Source organism: Meles meles, chromosome 1 (assembly GCF_922984935.1).
Source record: "Meles meles chromosome 1, mMelMel3.1 paternal haplotype, whole genome shotgun sequence".
Classification (NCBI taxonomy): Eukaryota; Metazoa; Chordata; class Mammalia; order Carnivora; family Mustelidae; genus Meles; species Meles meles.
This window is the reverse complement of record NC_060066.1, coordinates 208370607-208386123: the sequence shown is the minus strand read 5'-3', so window position 1 is coordinate 208386123 and position 15517 is coordinate 208370607. Positions and strand designations below refer to the sequence as shown.

Genomic DNA, 15517 nt, shown 5'->3' with positions numbered 1-15517 from the left:
GCTCAGAGAGACTCTGGTGGCCGGAGGCACAGGTGTGCTGGGATGAAGTCTTGGGGTGGTTTGAGGTTTGGGGCAGAAGTTCTCTGATGCCTGGTAAACAAGGAGCAAACCTCAAGTCTTTGTCCTAGGAGTTCCCCAGAGGATTAGGGCTGGTTTCCCCAATTCACCATTGAGGCATTGGGAGTTAGAGCTACTGAGACACTTGGATTTCTTTTTCAATTTGCTGTGTGAGCTCGGGCAAATTCCTTACACTCTCTGGGCTTCTAATTTTCTGAAATTAGAACGAGGCGCATGGCCAGAAAGGAGGTAAGGGGTCCAGATGCTGTGTGGGTGGTACAGAGGACACCTCTCAGAAGGGAGGCTTGGGGAGTGGGTGGACCATAGCCCCAGGCTGGGGAGGCACAGGATGGAATCAGAGGGAGCTACGCCCACTGGGGAGAAAGATGCCAACACCAAGCCCATGATACTCCCACTTCTTTTTTTTTTTTTTTAAGATTTTATTTATTTATTTGATAGGGAGAGAAATCACAAGTAGGCAGAGGGGCAGGCAAAGAGAGAGGGGGAAGCAGCCTCCCCGCTGAGCAGAGAGCCCAATATGGGGCTCGATCCCAGGACCCTGAGATCATGACCTGAGCCCAAGGCAGAGGCTTAACTCACTGAGCCACCCAGGCACCCTGAAACTCTCACTTCTAACCCGGTCCTTTCCACCCATCCTTACCACCTTCTCCCCCACTGTCCGTCCTTCCTTTTCTTTCCTCACACCCCACAGTCAGTCCCACAGCATTTGTCCACCTAATTCTCTCTCCCATTCCCCACACCCAGTTCCTCCTATTCCTTCCTTGCCCGTGCCACACAGGAGGAGCCACCCTTGCAAAACCAAATCTGGTTCTCTTTGTCTGTCACACACACAAACACACACCTGTGGAAAAAAACAATTTAGTATCTTCTCGTTACTCTGATGATAACGACATGATTCTTTGGCAGAAGAGAACCGGTTTTTGGGGGGACTTCTTTTCTAAAGTCTGTGCTGTTTGGCACTTCCGGGCTGCTGGCTTGTTTGGCTCCGTGTCTGGGATAGACGAACAGAGAGAAAACCCAGGGGACTCACCACTGTGTCATTCCTTGGATTCCAAGGCCTTCTCTCCGCTGTCTAGAGTCGTCTTTGTTTAGACACATACCCATGGTGTTTAGCTGTCTTTAGTGGGAGGACTAGGGAAAGGGGCACCCACTGCATATTCCCACAGGCCGTCTCCAGGACACAATCTGTACCTGGCCCTGCACCGTGTCGTCCTCCTTCCTCCAGCCTCAGACTCAGTGCCAGCCTCCCTCTTTTCTTGGCTCAACTTGGTCTGCTCGCTTTCAATTCTGTGGCTGCGTGGTGCTTCCCCCTCTCACCAGGCCTTTGGGCATGTGGTTCCCTCTGCCTGGGACACCCTTCCCTCCTGTTCACTCAGTTAGCTCCTCAGCCTTGAGCTCTCTGTCCACACATCGCTTCGTCAGGAGGCCTCCTATGACTTGTCACCGGTCACGTCTGCATTTGATCTCTTATCCCACAGCGTCCTTGGCAAATGTGGATATGAACATTTGTGTCTCTCTTGGTTTGATCAGTGCTGACCTCCCTCCCTGGGCCATAGTTCCGTGGAGGCCAAGACCATGCCTGTTGTGCTCCTGGTCATCTAGGGCCGCAAGCTGGGCCAGGGGCTGGAGTGGAAGATGCCAGGGCCTGGGCATCAGACATCTGGAGTATAGTTAGATTTGCACCTGGGGGACGTGTTCCCACCCCATCCTGGGCTTCAGTCTCCAATCGGGAAAATGCGAAGTTGTCCCTAGAAGGCCTTGGGGGACTTTCCAGCTCAGAAACTCTTGCATATCTGGGAAAAGTACCTGGAGTTCTGTTGTTCCAGCCAGGCCAGCGAGGCCTTTTCCGTGGTGTCCCTGCGACCGCCACATGCTGGCGCCAGAGGCTTCTCTCTGCTGCCCCTGGACCGTGCTGCCCCTAGCGGTCCCACTGGCCACATGCAGCCAGAGAGCATTTAAAATGTGGCCCATTGTGTTGAGGTTGGCTGTTAGGACAGAACATTCACTGGATTTCAAACACTTAGTAGACAAAAATGTGAAACGTCCCATTACTTACTTATTTATTATATTTATTTATTTATTAGACACAGTGAGAGAGGGAACACAGGCAGGGGGAGTGGGAGAGGGATAAGCAGGCTTCTCGCTGAGCAGGGAGCCCAATGTGGGACTCGATCCCAGGACCCCGGGATCATGACCTGAGCTGAAGGCAGAGGCTTAACCCACTGAACCACCCAGGTGCCCCTCATTAATTATATTGAATATCTACTGACCTATTTTAGACCCATTAGGTTAAATAAATTAACTCCACGTGTTTCTTTTTACTTTTAAAAATGTGGTTACTAGGGGTGCCTGGGTGGCTCAGTGGGTTCAGCCTCTGCCTTCAGCTTGGGTCATGATCTCAGGGTCCTGGGATCGGGCCCCGCATCGGGCTCTGTGCTCAGTGGAGAGCCTGCTTCCTCCTCTCTCTCTGCCTGCCTCTCTGCCTACTTGTGATCTCTCTCTCTCTATCAGATAAATAAATCTTTAAAAAAAATGTGGTTACTAGGCAATTTCAAATGATGTGTGGGATTCCCATCATGTTTCCACAAGACAGCGCCGCCGGCTGACTCCTGGACTCCCCGGTTTCTGCTCCCACAGGGTGACTCTCCAGCCGTAAAATGGAAAGTAGTTTCTGCTTAAGAGTGGGCCCATGGCTAAGCCGTGTGCCCAGAGCTGGCGCAGGTGTTCTCTCCTGAAGGGCTCAGAACGCCATCAAGCAGGCCGAATCAGCCGTCTTTTACAGCTGAGGAAGTTGAGGTCCAGAGATGGGTCAAGTGCTCCAGGCCACAGAGCAGGGAGTACCTGAGTCTGGGTTTGAAGGTCATACCGGGCGTGGTCAGCCCATCACACTCGAAGCACAAGACACATCCGCCTTGCTCAGGCCGCCTGCCCCGAAACCTTCAGATCATAATCCCACCTGTGGGACACTCTCTAAGCAATGTACAGATGGGGAGAAGGACATGCTATGGGTTAGGCATTTACTGCATGTCACGCAGTGTGACAGGCATGGCAAGGACAATAGAGGCGGCACGCGAGCTCAGATCTGCCAGACGGAAAGTGCTACGGGTTTTCCTCTTTCTGCTCACACCCAGTGTTCTTCAGGAATCTTTGGGTTGCGGGAAACAAAATCTCAAAATTTCTTGATTCCTGTGACTGCAAAGTCGGGGGCTCGCTGGGTAGTGTCAGGCAGTCTCTGCTCCCCTATGTGTAGGCATCTGTGAGATTCGTACCAGCAGCTCCTGGCCTGCCCCCACCAACCCCAGTGGGAAGACGGCTTCTCCTTTCAAGAACTAAAACCAAAACCTTGATATTGTTCCTCCTGGGCACGCCTTGGGTCACGTGCCCATCACTGAACCAGGTCACCAGGGTCAGAGGAATCAAATGGATTGATGGGTCTAGCTGGTCTGTGTTTGCTCCTGGAAGGGAGGGAGGCGAGGCAGCCTCAGCCCTGAGCACAGGCGCTGAGATTGGAAAGTATTCCCCGGGGAAAGTCAAGGTGCTTTACCCCAGCAGGGACTGGACGCCGGGCAGGCTGAAACATCGGATGGCCGCGACATTTTCCAGGCACCTCATTCCGAGCTCTGGGTTGTGGTGGTAAAAGATCCGTGCCTGGAGTCCTCAGGCTCTTTCATGACGTCTCCTCGGTGTCTCAGTGAGTCTCCTCAGGCTCCGCTGTGACGTCCGTCACTCCTGCATTTCTGTCCCCGCTGCAGGCACAGCAGAAATGGACACTGTCTGTGAGCGACCTTCCCCAGTGACCAGCCCTGACTGCAGCACCAGCCTCGAAGCCTGCCAGGCGGCCACCAGGTGACTCCCCTCTCTCCTCCAGCTGACCTTGGCATGGGGCTGTCCCGACACATAGGATGCCCGGGACCCCGCTGGCTGTGGTGGGGTGGGGTTCAGCCCAGGGTGTCAGGACCCTGGGGAGTCTCTCTATCAAGCCTGCAAGCTGGCTGAGGCCCCACCATGTGCTCAGTCTTCCTGGAGCATATGGGAGAAGCGCCTAGAAAACACAGTCCTTGCTCCCAGGAGCTGACGGCGGAGCTGCCAGACGCTGTGGACAGAGGGTCTGGGGACCCCCTTCTCTGCAGAAATGGTTGCCCTTGAGCACAGACCCCCCCTTTGCCCCCTCAGGAGAATTGGCAGTGCCATTTCTAGCTTTTCTCTTGGCAGCAGCACCCCCCAGGCGGGGCCCCTCGGGACTGCCTCAGCAAGCTCCAGGGCGAGGACCACGCTTCCTGGAGGGGGCGCTTCCCTCACCCTGGAAGATGGTTCCGAAATGCGGGCCCCCAGCTCTCCCTCCTCGGTGCGGGAGCCCAGTCCAGATCCAGGTGAGTTCTCCGGAGAGGCTGTAGCTCGTTTCCAGGGCAGCGGCCTCTCGTCAGCAGGCGACCCCTGCAGGCCGGTCCAGGAAGGGGGGCCCTGGGATGTGGTCTTTCCCAGTCTGGGGAGAAGAGGGTCTCCAAGGCCTCTTGGGGTTGTAGGTCATGGAAGAAGTCATTTGCTGGACAGCTCGAGTGTGTGTGACGGGGAGGTGCTGGTGCCGGAGCGGCTGTGGGTCTGACGCCCTCCGGGTTCCCACGGCGACCGCCGGGGCCCTCAGTCCACTCCTGCTATGGCTGACTGGCCTCCCGTGCTGGCCCGTTGTTGTCCAGCAGTCTTTGGGTATTTGGGTTGTCTCCTCGTTTTGGCTGTGATGAATAAGGAAAAGCAAGTCTTTGTGTGAAATCTCCGGGGTTTGTTTGTCTTTTTCATTGACTTTTTTTTTTTCTTTAAAGATTTTATTTAGTTGACACAGAGAGACACAGCGAGAGAGGGAGCACAAGCAGGGGGAGTGGGAGAGGGAGATGCAGGCTTCCTGCCAAGCAGGGAGCCCGATGCAGAGCTTGATCCCAGGACCCTGGGATCATGACCTGAGCCAAAGGCAGACGCCTAACGACTGAGCCACCCAGGCGCCCCTTCCATTGACTTCTTAATAGGACTTCTTACAGTTCTGGGTTTGAGCCCTTCATCCTATAGTGGTGTGCGGATGACCGCCTCCCACCCAGTGGCTTGCCGCCTTATTCTCTTTATGGTGTCTTTGCTAAAGAGATTTTGTTTTTTTATTTTATTTTTTAGAAAGATTTATTTATTAGAGAGATCGTGCGTGTAGTTGTGTGAGCAAGAGGAGAGGGAGAGAATATCCTCAGGCAGACTCCCTGTGGAGTGCAGAGCCCGATGTGGGGCTCCATCCCAGGTCCCCGAGATCGTGGCCTGAGCTGAAATCAGGAGTCCAATGCTCAGCTGACTGAGCCACCCAGGCGCCCCCATAAAGAGATGTTCCAAATTTTAAGGTAGTCACGGGCGCCTGCGCGGCTCAGTCAGTTAAGCATCTGCCTTCGGCTCAGGTCATGATCGTGAGGTCCTGGGATCAAGTCCCGTGTTGCTCAGCTGCTCAGCGGGGTGTCTGCTTCTCCCTTTTCCTCTGCCCCTCCCCCCTGCTTGTATTCTCTCTCTCTCAAATACATAAATAACATTTAAAAAATAAATTTTAAAGTAGTCACATGGATCTGTTTTTCCCTTTCTGACCGGTGCTTTTATGCTCTGTTCTTTATGTTCTTTTCCTCCACTCAAGTCTCGAAGACATTTGCATTAACTCCCTAGAATCGTTCCCATTCTGCCTTTCACGTGTAGACCTGCCGTCTGCCTTGGCTTGTGTGTACGGCGTGAGGCAGGGGTCCTGCTGGAAGGTCCGTGTGGATGTCCAGTTGAACCAATACCTTTTATCAAACAGATGGTCCTTCCCCACTGTGTTGCGGACATCTTTGTATCCAAAGGTCCGTATGTGCCTGGGCACGATCTTGGACTTGATGTTCTGTTCCATTGGTCTTTCCGTCTAGTCCGTGTGGATGCCCCAGTGGCTTGAATGGTGCAGGTTTTCATTAAGTCATCGGGCTGGTCGAGCAATGTCTCTACCTTTGTTCTTCGTCACTAGACCAGCTCTTCTCAGTCATCTGCCTCTCTGTGTCCACTTCAGAATCAGCTTCTCAGATTCTGTAAATTGTCCTCTTGGGCTTTTCGTTGGGATTGCACCGAATCCAGCTTACTTTAGAGAGAATCCATATCTTTACGGTATCGAGTAGTACATGGTAAAGCCCTCTATTACTTCGCTCTTTTTTTTAAAAAAAAGATTTTATTTATTTATTTGACAGACAGAGATCACAAGTAGGCAGAGAGGCAGGCAGAGAGAGGAGGAAGCAGGTTCATGCCAAGCAGAGAGCCCTTCACGGGCCTCGATCCCAGGACCCTGGGACCATGACCTGAGCTGAAGGCAGAGGCTTAATTTAACCCACTGAGCCACCCAGGCACCCCTCGCTCTTTATTTTTATTTATTGACTTCAACTTAGGTGTGCTTGACCTTCTCCCAGTAATGTTACTATTTTCTGTGTGGAGAGATTTATAGCTTTGTTTTAGATTTCTAAGTACCTGATGTTTCTGATGATGAGGGGAGTTTTTTTTTTTCAGTATTTGGTGTTCTGACGCTTCATCATTGGTATTGTTCTGAACCGTGTGAATAGCCAATATTTGGCAACCTCACCTACCAAAAGAGCAATTTCATGTGGTTCAACCCAAGCGTATAGGCTCTCAGTTTTGACGTAATAACATTATTTCCAAGCACCTTGTTAAACTCACTTGTTAGTTCTAATAATGTATCTGCTGGTTTTTTCGGGTCATCTGTCCCCTTTCACGATGCCATCCGTCCATGACAGCCTGACGTCTTCTTCGCCAGATCCCACTACTTCCCTCTCTTTTCCTCGCCTTCCTGAATTGCCTGGATCCCCCAGTGCTAAACCGAGCGGAAGCTGGGGCCAGTAGGCATCGTCAACTCACGGCTGGTCTCAGAGGGAGAGTGGCCCCTGAGTTTTGAGGAGGGTGGTGACACGGCAGTGAAGCTGGGGAGAGGGCAGTGGCCGTGGTGCATGGCAGAGGGAAGGGACCGGAAGCAGGGGCCGGTGGGTTAGTGAGTGCTGCTCTCCTGTGTGGCTTTAGACACATTCCTTCCCTCTCTGGGCTTCAGGACTCCCTCTGAAAGATCGATCTGACATGTGTGGAGTTTGGGGGCGGCTGTGGAGCTGGAGGTGGCGATTGGGTGCGGAGGTGGGGCCTCTGCCAAGGCGGCCTGGCCTGGAGCTTCTCTGCTTCCTTCCTCAGGGCTGGTCTCGCAGCAGCCGTGCGCTCAGGGGTCATCGGACTGTGGAAAGCAGTGTGACCCCGACTACTACCTGGACAGGGACGGCCGCTGCAAGGCCTGTGTGACCTGTTCTGGAGGTAAGGGGCTCCTTCCTGGGAGCAGGGGCTCTTGGCAGAGAATCTGGGGATGGGGGGCTCCGAGTTGGTTCTGGGACCGCTCAGCCCTCAAGATCCTAGCTCCCCCTGCTGGCATCTCTGAGCAGCGGGCCTTTTCTGAGTCTCCGTCTTGACTGCGGGGTGTTGATGGTGGTGACCCCTTCTCAGACAGCTTCCATTTGCTTACTCCTGCAAGGAAGCGTTCGTTATCATCTACCTGTTCCAAACTTGTCCCGTTATTTTTGGTAGCTGTCTTCTGGTGTGTAAATTACAGTTGTCCCCATTGTACAGAGGAGAACACTGAGACCTTACAAAGGCCACAGGCCCCCGAGAGCGGCATGGCCAGAGTTTCAACTTGGAGGTTCTGGGCTCGGCCAGTCACTATACTGTCCTTAGAACATTCTCAGGACAGGCACTTGCTGGGTGACTTCTGTGTATGTAGCCAACTCAGCACAGCCTCACAGCACCACCAGCCGCCCCCTGACATCCACAAGGGCTGCCCAGGATAGGGGCAGCTGCCCAGGCCCCAGACAGCCATGGCTGATCGTGGCCCCAGCCCCATCACAAAGGCCACGGGGGCAGGGAGGGGAAGCGTGATCGTGTCTCCTCGTCCAAGGTTTCTTTCACACACTGGCTGAAGTCAGCAGAGGCCCAAAGAGGAAAGAACACCATTTGTCACTGGGGGCCACTGTTCCAGTTGCAAAGGCCACATAGCAAGCTTTCTCAAAACATGGTGGCAAAACCCAACCCCCTCCTTGTTTACTCGTGAGTTCCATGGGTCAGAATTCAGACAGGACCCTGAGCGTGTGGCTGGTCTCTGCTCCACGATGTCTGGGGTTTCAACTGGAAAATGTGAAGGCTACAGGCGGGAATTGTCTGAAAGCCCTTTCCCTCATGGCCTCTGTCTGGCTAACTTGGGGGCTTCCTCGAGGCCTGGCGCCTGGATTCCAACGATGGGGCAGGGGTGGGGACAAGCCACATCCCTTCTGTTGACCTTGCCTTGGAAGTCACATGGCCTAGTTTCTGCCAGTTTTTTACCTCTTGAGGCAGTCACACATTCCACTAGAGTGAGCGGAAGGAGAAGAAATCAAGCTTCTCAGCGGTGAGTGGCAGAGGTCTGGAACAGCAGATGGGGCCAGAAACGCTGCTCTGGCCATTTTTGGAAAAAATATCATCTGCTGAAGCTACCGTGTCAGAGAGAGAAACAAGAGAATTCCTTCAGCTCTAAGGATGAAAGCTCTGCGAAGCCGTGAGGTGGAGAACAGGGGCCAGAGCACGGACTCTGGAGCCCGAGAGCCTGGGTTCGAATCTTGGCTCCACCAGTTTACAGCTTATAGGCACACACAAGTTTCTTAACACCTCCGTGCCTCAGTTTCCTCATCTGCAGTGGACATCATAATAGGACTCACTCGAAGACCTGATGCAGGAATTAAATAGGCCAAACTAGGTTAATCAGGGCAGGATGCTAAGAATAAGACCCCCACGCACCCAATGGTATTACGGCTGCCTTGTTTGTACTCAATAATATTAAAAAAAAAAAAAGATTTTATTTACTTGTTTTGCAAGAGAGAGTGTGCATGCGGGATGGGGGGAGAAGGAGAGGGAGAGAACCTCAAGCAGACTCCCCACTGAGGACAGAGCCCCGTCGAGTGGGACTCGAACTCACTTCCCTGAGATCATGACCTGAGTGGAAACCAAGAGTCGGACGCTTACCTGAGCCCCCAGGCACATCCCACCCACACTCGGTGCTGTTAATAGCTGCCATCGCGATGACAGCTGTCATTGTCCCAAGTTCTCGCTGTCACTGCTGAGCCCACTCCTGCTGCCCGCACAAACTCTCCAACCCTCCCCAGTTCCCACTCTCTCCGGAGGTTTCAGGAAGAGACTGTGAGGTTATCATCTGAGGTCTGTGAAGTATCCTGCTGATGAGGAAAGTCCTCCCAAGCCAGTCTCATGTGTCTGATCTACTAAAGTGGTCGTTCTATTTTCACCCATTTAGAGCACATAAAATATTCCCAAGGATATGTAAATGCATTATCACGTGCTTCCTTTGACAAAACTTCCAAAAATTTTTTTTTAATTTTGGAAAAAATAACCCTTTTTATCATTGAAAATTTCTTTTTTTTAAAGATTTTGTTCATTTACTTGAGAGAGAGAGCGCGCGCGCGCGTGTGAGTCGGGAGGGGGAGAAGAGGACAGAGGGAGAAGCAGACTCCTTGCTGAGCAGGGAGCCCAATGGGGCTCTAGCCCAGGACCCCAAGATCATGGCCTGAGCTAAAGGCAGACCCTTAACCCACTGAGCCACCCAGGCACCCCATCACTGAAGATTTCAAGCGTATTCAGAAGTAGAGAAAGTCAGGAATGGCTGTGGGCTTCACCCACTTTGAACAAATGATCGAGTCCCAGCCACTGTGGGCTCATCTCTACCCATGCCCGCTCACCCTGTTCTCTAGATTGTTTTCTTTTATCAGCTTTATTGTGACAGGATTGACACGCAGGGCCATGCATGTGTGCAAAGCGTGCCATTTGATACATTTTGACATTGTATGTACTGTGAAGCCATCGCCACAATCAGGGAAACGAGGTTTCCAGGAAGTTTCCTCGAGTTCCTTATCGTCCCTCTACCATGGCTCACCCCACTTCCATTCCTCGGCAGTCATCCTACTTTCTGTCACTGTGGAAGAGTTTGCATGTTCTAGCGTTTTCTGTAAACATTATCAGATAGTACATACTCTTTTTTTCCTTCTTGCCTTCTTTTGCTCAGCCCAACTATTTTGAGCGTGCCAAAAGATCTGCTCGACAGGATAGTCACGTGAGTGTTTGCTTCCAGGCAAATGCTTCTCTGCCCTCCTGGGGGTTCTCGGGACCCCCTGCCCTTGCCATCCCAGATCCTTCCTCATGACCCTTTTCTGTGTCCCTTTGAAGACCTGGTGGAGAAGACGCCGTGCACATGGAACTCCTCTCGAGTCTGCGAATGTCGATCTGGCATGTTCTGTACCACATCAGCCACCAACTCCTGTGCCCGCTGTACCCCCCGCTCCAGCTGCCCACCAGGGACGGTCACCAAACCCCAGGGTAAGCTCTCTGCACCCCCAACCAATGGGCTTCAGTCTATGCCCCTGCAAATGAACTTTTCTTTTCTTCACCCCCCCACTGGACAAATGACCTTCAACCCAAGCTGTTAACTAGGTCAGGTTTGGGCTTTGGTTTTGTTTTAATAGTTAGATCTGGTAAGTGGGATAAAATCTAGATCTGGGCGTGCCTGGCTGGCTCAGTCAGAAGAGCATGTCACTCTTGATCTTGGGGTTGTGAGTTTGAGCCCCACATTGAGATTACTAAAAAAAAATAAACTTTAAAAAATCTAGATTTGGGGGCGCCTGGGTGGCTCAGTGGTTTAAGCCGCTGCCTTCGGCTCGGGTCATGATCTCAGGGTCCTGGGATCGAGTCCCGCATCGGGCTCTCTGCTCGGCAGGGAGCCTGCTTCCCTCTCACTCTCTCTGCCTGCCTCTCTGCCTACTTGTGATCTCTCTCTGTCAAATAAATAAATAAAATATTAAAAAAAATTCCTTTAAAAAATCTAGATTTGGCATTTTGGTAAGAGGTTCTTTTTTTTTTTTAAGATTTTATTTACTTACTTGGGAGAGAGAGAGTGAGGAAGAGAGAGAGCAGTAGCAGGGGGAGTGGTAGGGAGAGGGAGAAGCAGGATCCCTGCCAAAACAGAGAGCCCGATGTGGGGCTTGATCCTAGGACCCTGGGGTTGTGACCTGAGCTGGAGGCAGATGCTTAACTGACGGAGCCACCCAGGTGCCCCTTGGCAAGAGATACTGATGATTTTTAAAAAATTGTTCCTTCTGGGAGTGCCTGGGTGGCTTAGTTGTTAAGCATCTGCCTTCGGCTCAGGTCACGATCCCAGGGTCCTGGGATTGAGCCCCACATCAGGCTCTCTGCTCAGTGGGGAGCCTGCTTATCCCTCTGCCACTTCCCCCTGCTTGTATTCCCTCTCTCACTGTCTCTCTCTGTGTCAAATAAATAAATAAAATCTTTTAAAAAAAATTGTTCCTTCTGAAATTGTTGGGCTGGTAAAATCTTCACTTATTTGAATGGCTGTTTCATTGACTCAAGATAGAGCAATATGAAATTTTTGAAGACAGTTCCAACTCAGGATGGTAGACCTTTGGGGCACCTGGCTGGCTTAGTCGGCAGAGCGTGCAACTTGTGATCTCAGGGTTGTGAGTTTGAACCCCATGTTGAGTGTGGAGCCCACTTAAAAAACAAACAAACAAAAAACACAAGAGAAAACAAAGAAAAAAATGATGGTAGACATTTGCCAGAGTACAGAAAAATATAAACTCTTGATGGTGGGGAAAAAAAACTGGTTATTCAGCAGAAAGGAGATTTCTAGAAGGTAGAAAACAGATGGAAGGATGGTGACAAATGAAATGAGGGGGAGGAAACCTCGGCCCGGAATTCACTCCGCAATTGCTGCAGGAATAGTGAGAGGTACCTTGCGCGCAGGACCCCACGGAGGCTCTGGGCTCAGAGCGGGCCGGAGAAGGAAGAATGGGGCTGCAGTGGAGAACTGAACGGTGCGGCTGGCTGCAACGTCGTCTGGAAAATGACAGTTAAAACTCTGAGACAGTGGTACACCACGGACCCTGATGGTGCCCGAGTTTTCATCCTCTGGTGAAAATCATCAACTTTTTGGCTGAAGACACTGAAGGAGTATCTGGGGAAACATGGGGCTGCTGGTGGGGGGCCGCCGCTCTGTGGAAAGCCTCATTGGTTGTGTGTTTGGGAGTAGAGCCTGGCGATAAGTTACCCCTGCTAAGTCTCCCTGACGTCAGCCCACACTCTCCACCACCCAGAGTTCCCAGCCGGACCCCCTACTCACGAAGAGACCTCAGGTGGAAAGGCCAGGCTACCAACGCAGCAGAAGAAACCCCACCAGCGACTGGAGCGTGCAGCAGAGTCCTTTTTAAGGAGATAGGAGGGAGCAGTAAAGCCATTCAGACCGATAAGGGAAACCAGCTGCATGATGGAGAAAAACAATCACAGAACACTTACTGTGGATGAAGCGATGGAAATGGCTTCAGGAATAGGAGCAGACGTTTGAAATGTTAAATGAGCATCCACAGAAAAACTCAAGAAATCATTGCATCCATAGAGAGAGATCAGAATGCCGCGAAAAAGAAATAGTAAGCGAGAAGAGGACCAAAAAAGGTTTTTAGAAAGTGAGCTTCTTCCCATGTGTTGCCTCTCAGCGATCCATTCACCTTCAGCACCTTCAGCACCTGCTAAGACCTTGATGCTGGAAAGGACCGGACTCTTCATGCGTTTCTCCTGCTGATCGCGATGTTGAGCTCTGCCAGTAGAGGGCACTGGGGAGCCATTGTAGGAAGAAGGAGGTTTCTCTTGGCGGCATTTGCTTTTTCTTGCTCTTGCTGCGCCCTCTGTCGACAGAGCACATGGGTGGGGACATCTGGTCGGGCCTGTCCCAGTCATGCTCCCGGAGTAGACAGTCCCTGGGCAGCCTCACAGCCCCAGCCTGGGTCTGGTGACCACCTTTGTGTGACCGTCCCAACAGGGATACTGGTATACCCCGGGACTCATGTCAGCCCAAGTGCCGTAATTCCCCTTGTGCACCCCTTACCCCAAGCCTTGGGTCTTCTTCATTCACAGCCCTGTTGACCTGGTCACTGTGTGCTCCGGGCCTTGTACCCACCGTGATGCCCCAACTTTCCTTGCATACTTGACCTGAAAAATATGAAACTTCAGATGGACCTACCAAGAGCAAAGCAGGATGAATGAAGATTACTCAGACCTAGACATGATAGATGTCTTTATCTATCCATTCACTAGTTGACAGACATTTGGGTTATTTCTAGTTTGGAGCTATTACAAATAAAGCAATTATAAAAAGACTTGTACAACTCTGTGTAAACATATATTTTCATCTCTCATGAGTAAATACCCAGGAGATGGATGACTGGATTACTGTGCTGGCCACCCAGAATGTCTCTTGAGGGCCCATTCAAAGCCTTTCACCACTGTGACCTGATCTTACCCACCTAGTTTTATGGGTGGAGAGAATCATATGGTCAGAAGGAGAGCTAGAACATAAGGATCCTGAGTTCCAGCCCAGAGTCCTCCCTACCAGACCACGTCAGCTTCTTCTTAGTTCTGAACCTAGAATTTTCTATTCGGTTAAGGACAATTAAATTTGAAAGCATCAAAAAGCATTTTCAGACATAAAAGGGCAGGAAGATTTTCGCTCATGTGTCCTCTCTTAGAAAGTTACTTGAAGATGTTATCTGGCTAAATGAGAGGCTAAAACCAAAAAAAAAGCCATGAATCTAGAAAACAGTGACTCTATCCTAGGAGAGCAGGGAAGTCCCAGTATGACAGCTGTATTGCAGACCAGCTGAGCCAGATGAGAACAGAAAAATGGAGGAGGGCTCCAGTGAGTTGTCCTGTCTGCAGGAATGAAAGAAAGAATCACAGTAAACTTCCTGAGTAGTAGGTTTGAAAAACTCGATGATTTGGTGAACGCGCGTTATTCCCTTCTCAACAAGAAAACAAAAGGCAGTTAAGAACTCTAGGAAAATAAAAAGCTGAAAAACCTCCACCCCAAATATGAAGATGAAAATTTTATCTGATGTTAAGCACTTGTTGGATGCACCAAAAGACAACCCGTTTCACCTCGATGCTAAGACTCAAATGGCCTCCTTCAAATGGCCCAAGGATCTGGTGTTTGGATTTAAAGAGAAATATTTCAGTCTGGCAAATACTATATTTTTTAGTTCTAAATTGGGAATAAGAGTGGGTAGTTTCTTTTTCTTTTTTCCCCTCTTGCAGTTGGCTCTTACCAGACAACACAGGCAGCCTAAGTAGGGGCTAAACGATACCTTCTGCTCACCTCCAGATTTAAAGGAAGAGGAAAGGGGGAGGGTCCCTACACCCGGGAGAAAGGAGGAAGGCCACAGGCGAGGTGTGATGCACATGGAGAGGTTGAGAGCACCCAAGGAGCACTGGGTCCACCTTCTCCACTTAGAGAAGGACAGCGGTACTTTTTTTTTTTTTTTTTTAAGTTTTATTTATTTGAGAAAGAGAAATAGTGAAAGAAAGTATGAGTGGGTGTTGGGGGAGGGGCAGAGAGAGAGGGAGAAGCGGGCTCCCCACTAAGCAGGGAGGCATAGGGCTCGATCCCAGGACCCTGGGACCATGACCTAAGCCCAAGGCAGATGCTTAACCCACTGAGCCACCCAGGCGCCCCAGGACAGCGGTTCTTTTGCTGCATTCCGGCAGGTGTTCCAGTGGGAGCTCAGACTCAGGGGAGTTAGGGAGAGGCAGGAGGCTCTGTCCTCATGGTGCTCCTGGGGGATATATTTGAACACAAAAACTCCTCCAGTCCTCTGAGAGTCAGCTCTTGTGGAAACCAATAACATTTTAAATTTAATTCAATATTGATATGCAAATAGATAGAAATTATCATAACAAATCCTATCATCTTCCTCAGAGCCTAAAGCCTGCAGGCTTCAGCTAATTCGGGTAATAGTCTGGTGATGCTGAGGGACCACATAGCATCTATTTGGAGACATCCCCCCCCCCAAAGTGGGGAGTTCCTCAGAACCATACTAATCCAAGAAGGAAATTAATCCTTGCTTAACTTTCTCTTCATAGTGTTTCAGGAAAAAATCTGAGAAGCAGCATGAGAGCTTCATAGAAGGGAAATGAGTATGGGTGGGGGGTCTGGTTTGTACCCCAGCAGAGGAAGCGTGCTGCCACCGGGGCCGTGGGCTGGAGAGGGATAGTGGCCGGGCATGACCTACTTCAAATGGGGGCCAGTTTTCTCAGCCCTAGAAAAGTAGTTAATTGTAAGCCTGTAAGAATGCGCTCAGTCCCCAGGCAGGAGGTGGCGCGGTCCAGCGGAGCGTGCTGAGTCCTGGAACTCAGGAGCCCCGCTTTCTGGCTCTAGCTCTGGCTCTGTGGTTCTCTCCCACCTGTAAGAAGAGGTGCCTGGGTCAGATCAGAGGAGACCATCCTTGAACGGGTCCTCAAAGGCATTCTGTGTGGT

At 51.2% G+C, this 15517-nt stretch overlaps 1 protein-coding gene across 4 annotated transcripts in view; it reads left to right on the top strand.

Annotated features, from left to right (window-relative positions):
* The window catches only part of TNFRSF8 (TNF receptor superfamily member 8), a 61305-nt gene that overhangs the window by 26569 nt on the left and 19219 nt on the right, over positions 1-15517 (top strand). For 3 of the 4 annotated variants that reach the window (XM_046015494.1, XM_046015472.1, XM_046015462.1), the window contains exons 5-8: positions 3831-3924; positions 4291-4448; positions 7309-7425; positions 10369-10518. In XM_046015494.1, the coding sequence (XP_045871450.1) occupies positions 3831-3924; positions 4291-4448; positions 7309-7425; positions 10369-10518 (519 nt within the window). The remainder of the gene's footprint in view (positions 1-3830; positions 3925-4290; positions 4449-7308; positions 7426-10368; positions 10519-15517) is intronic. The other variant, XM_046015483.1, reaches the window with a different exon arrangement.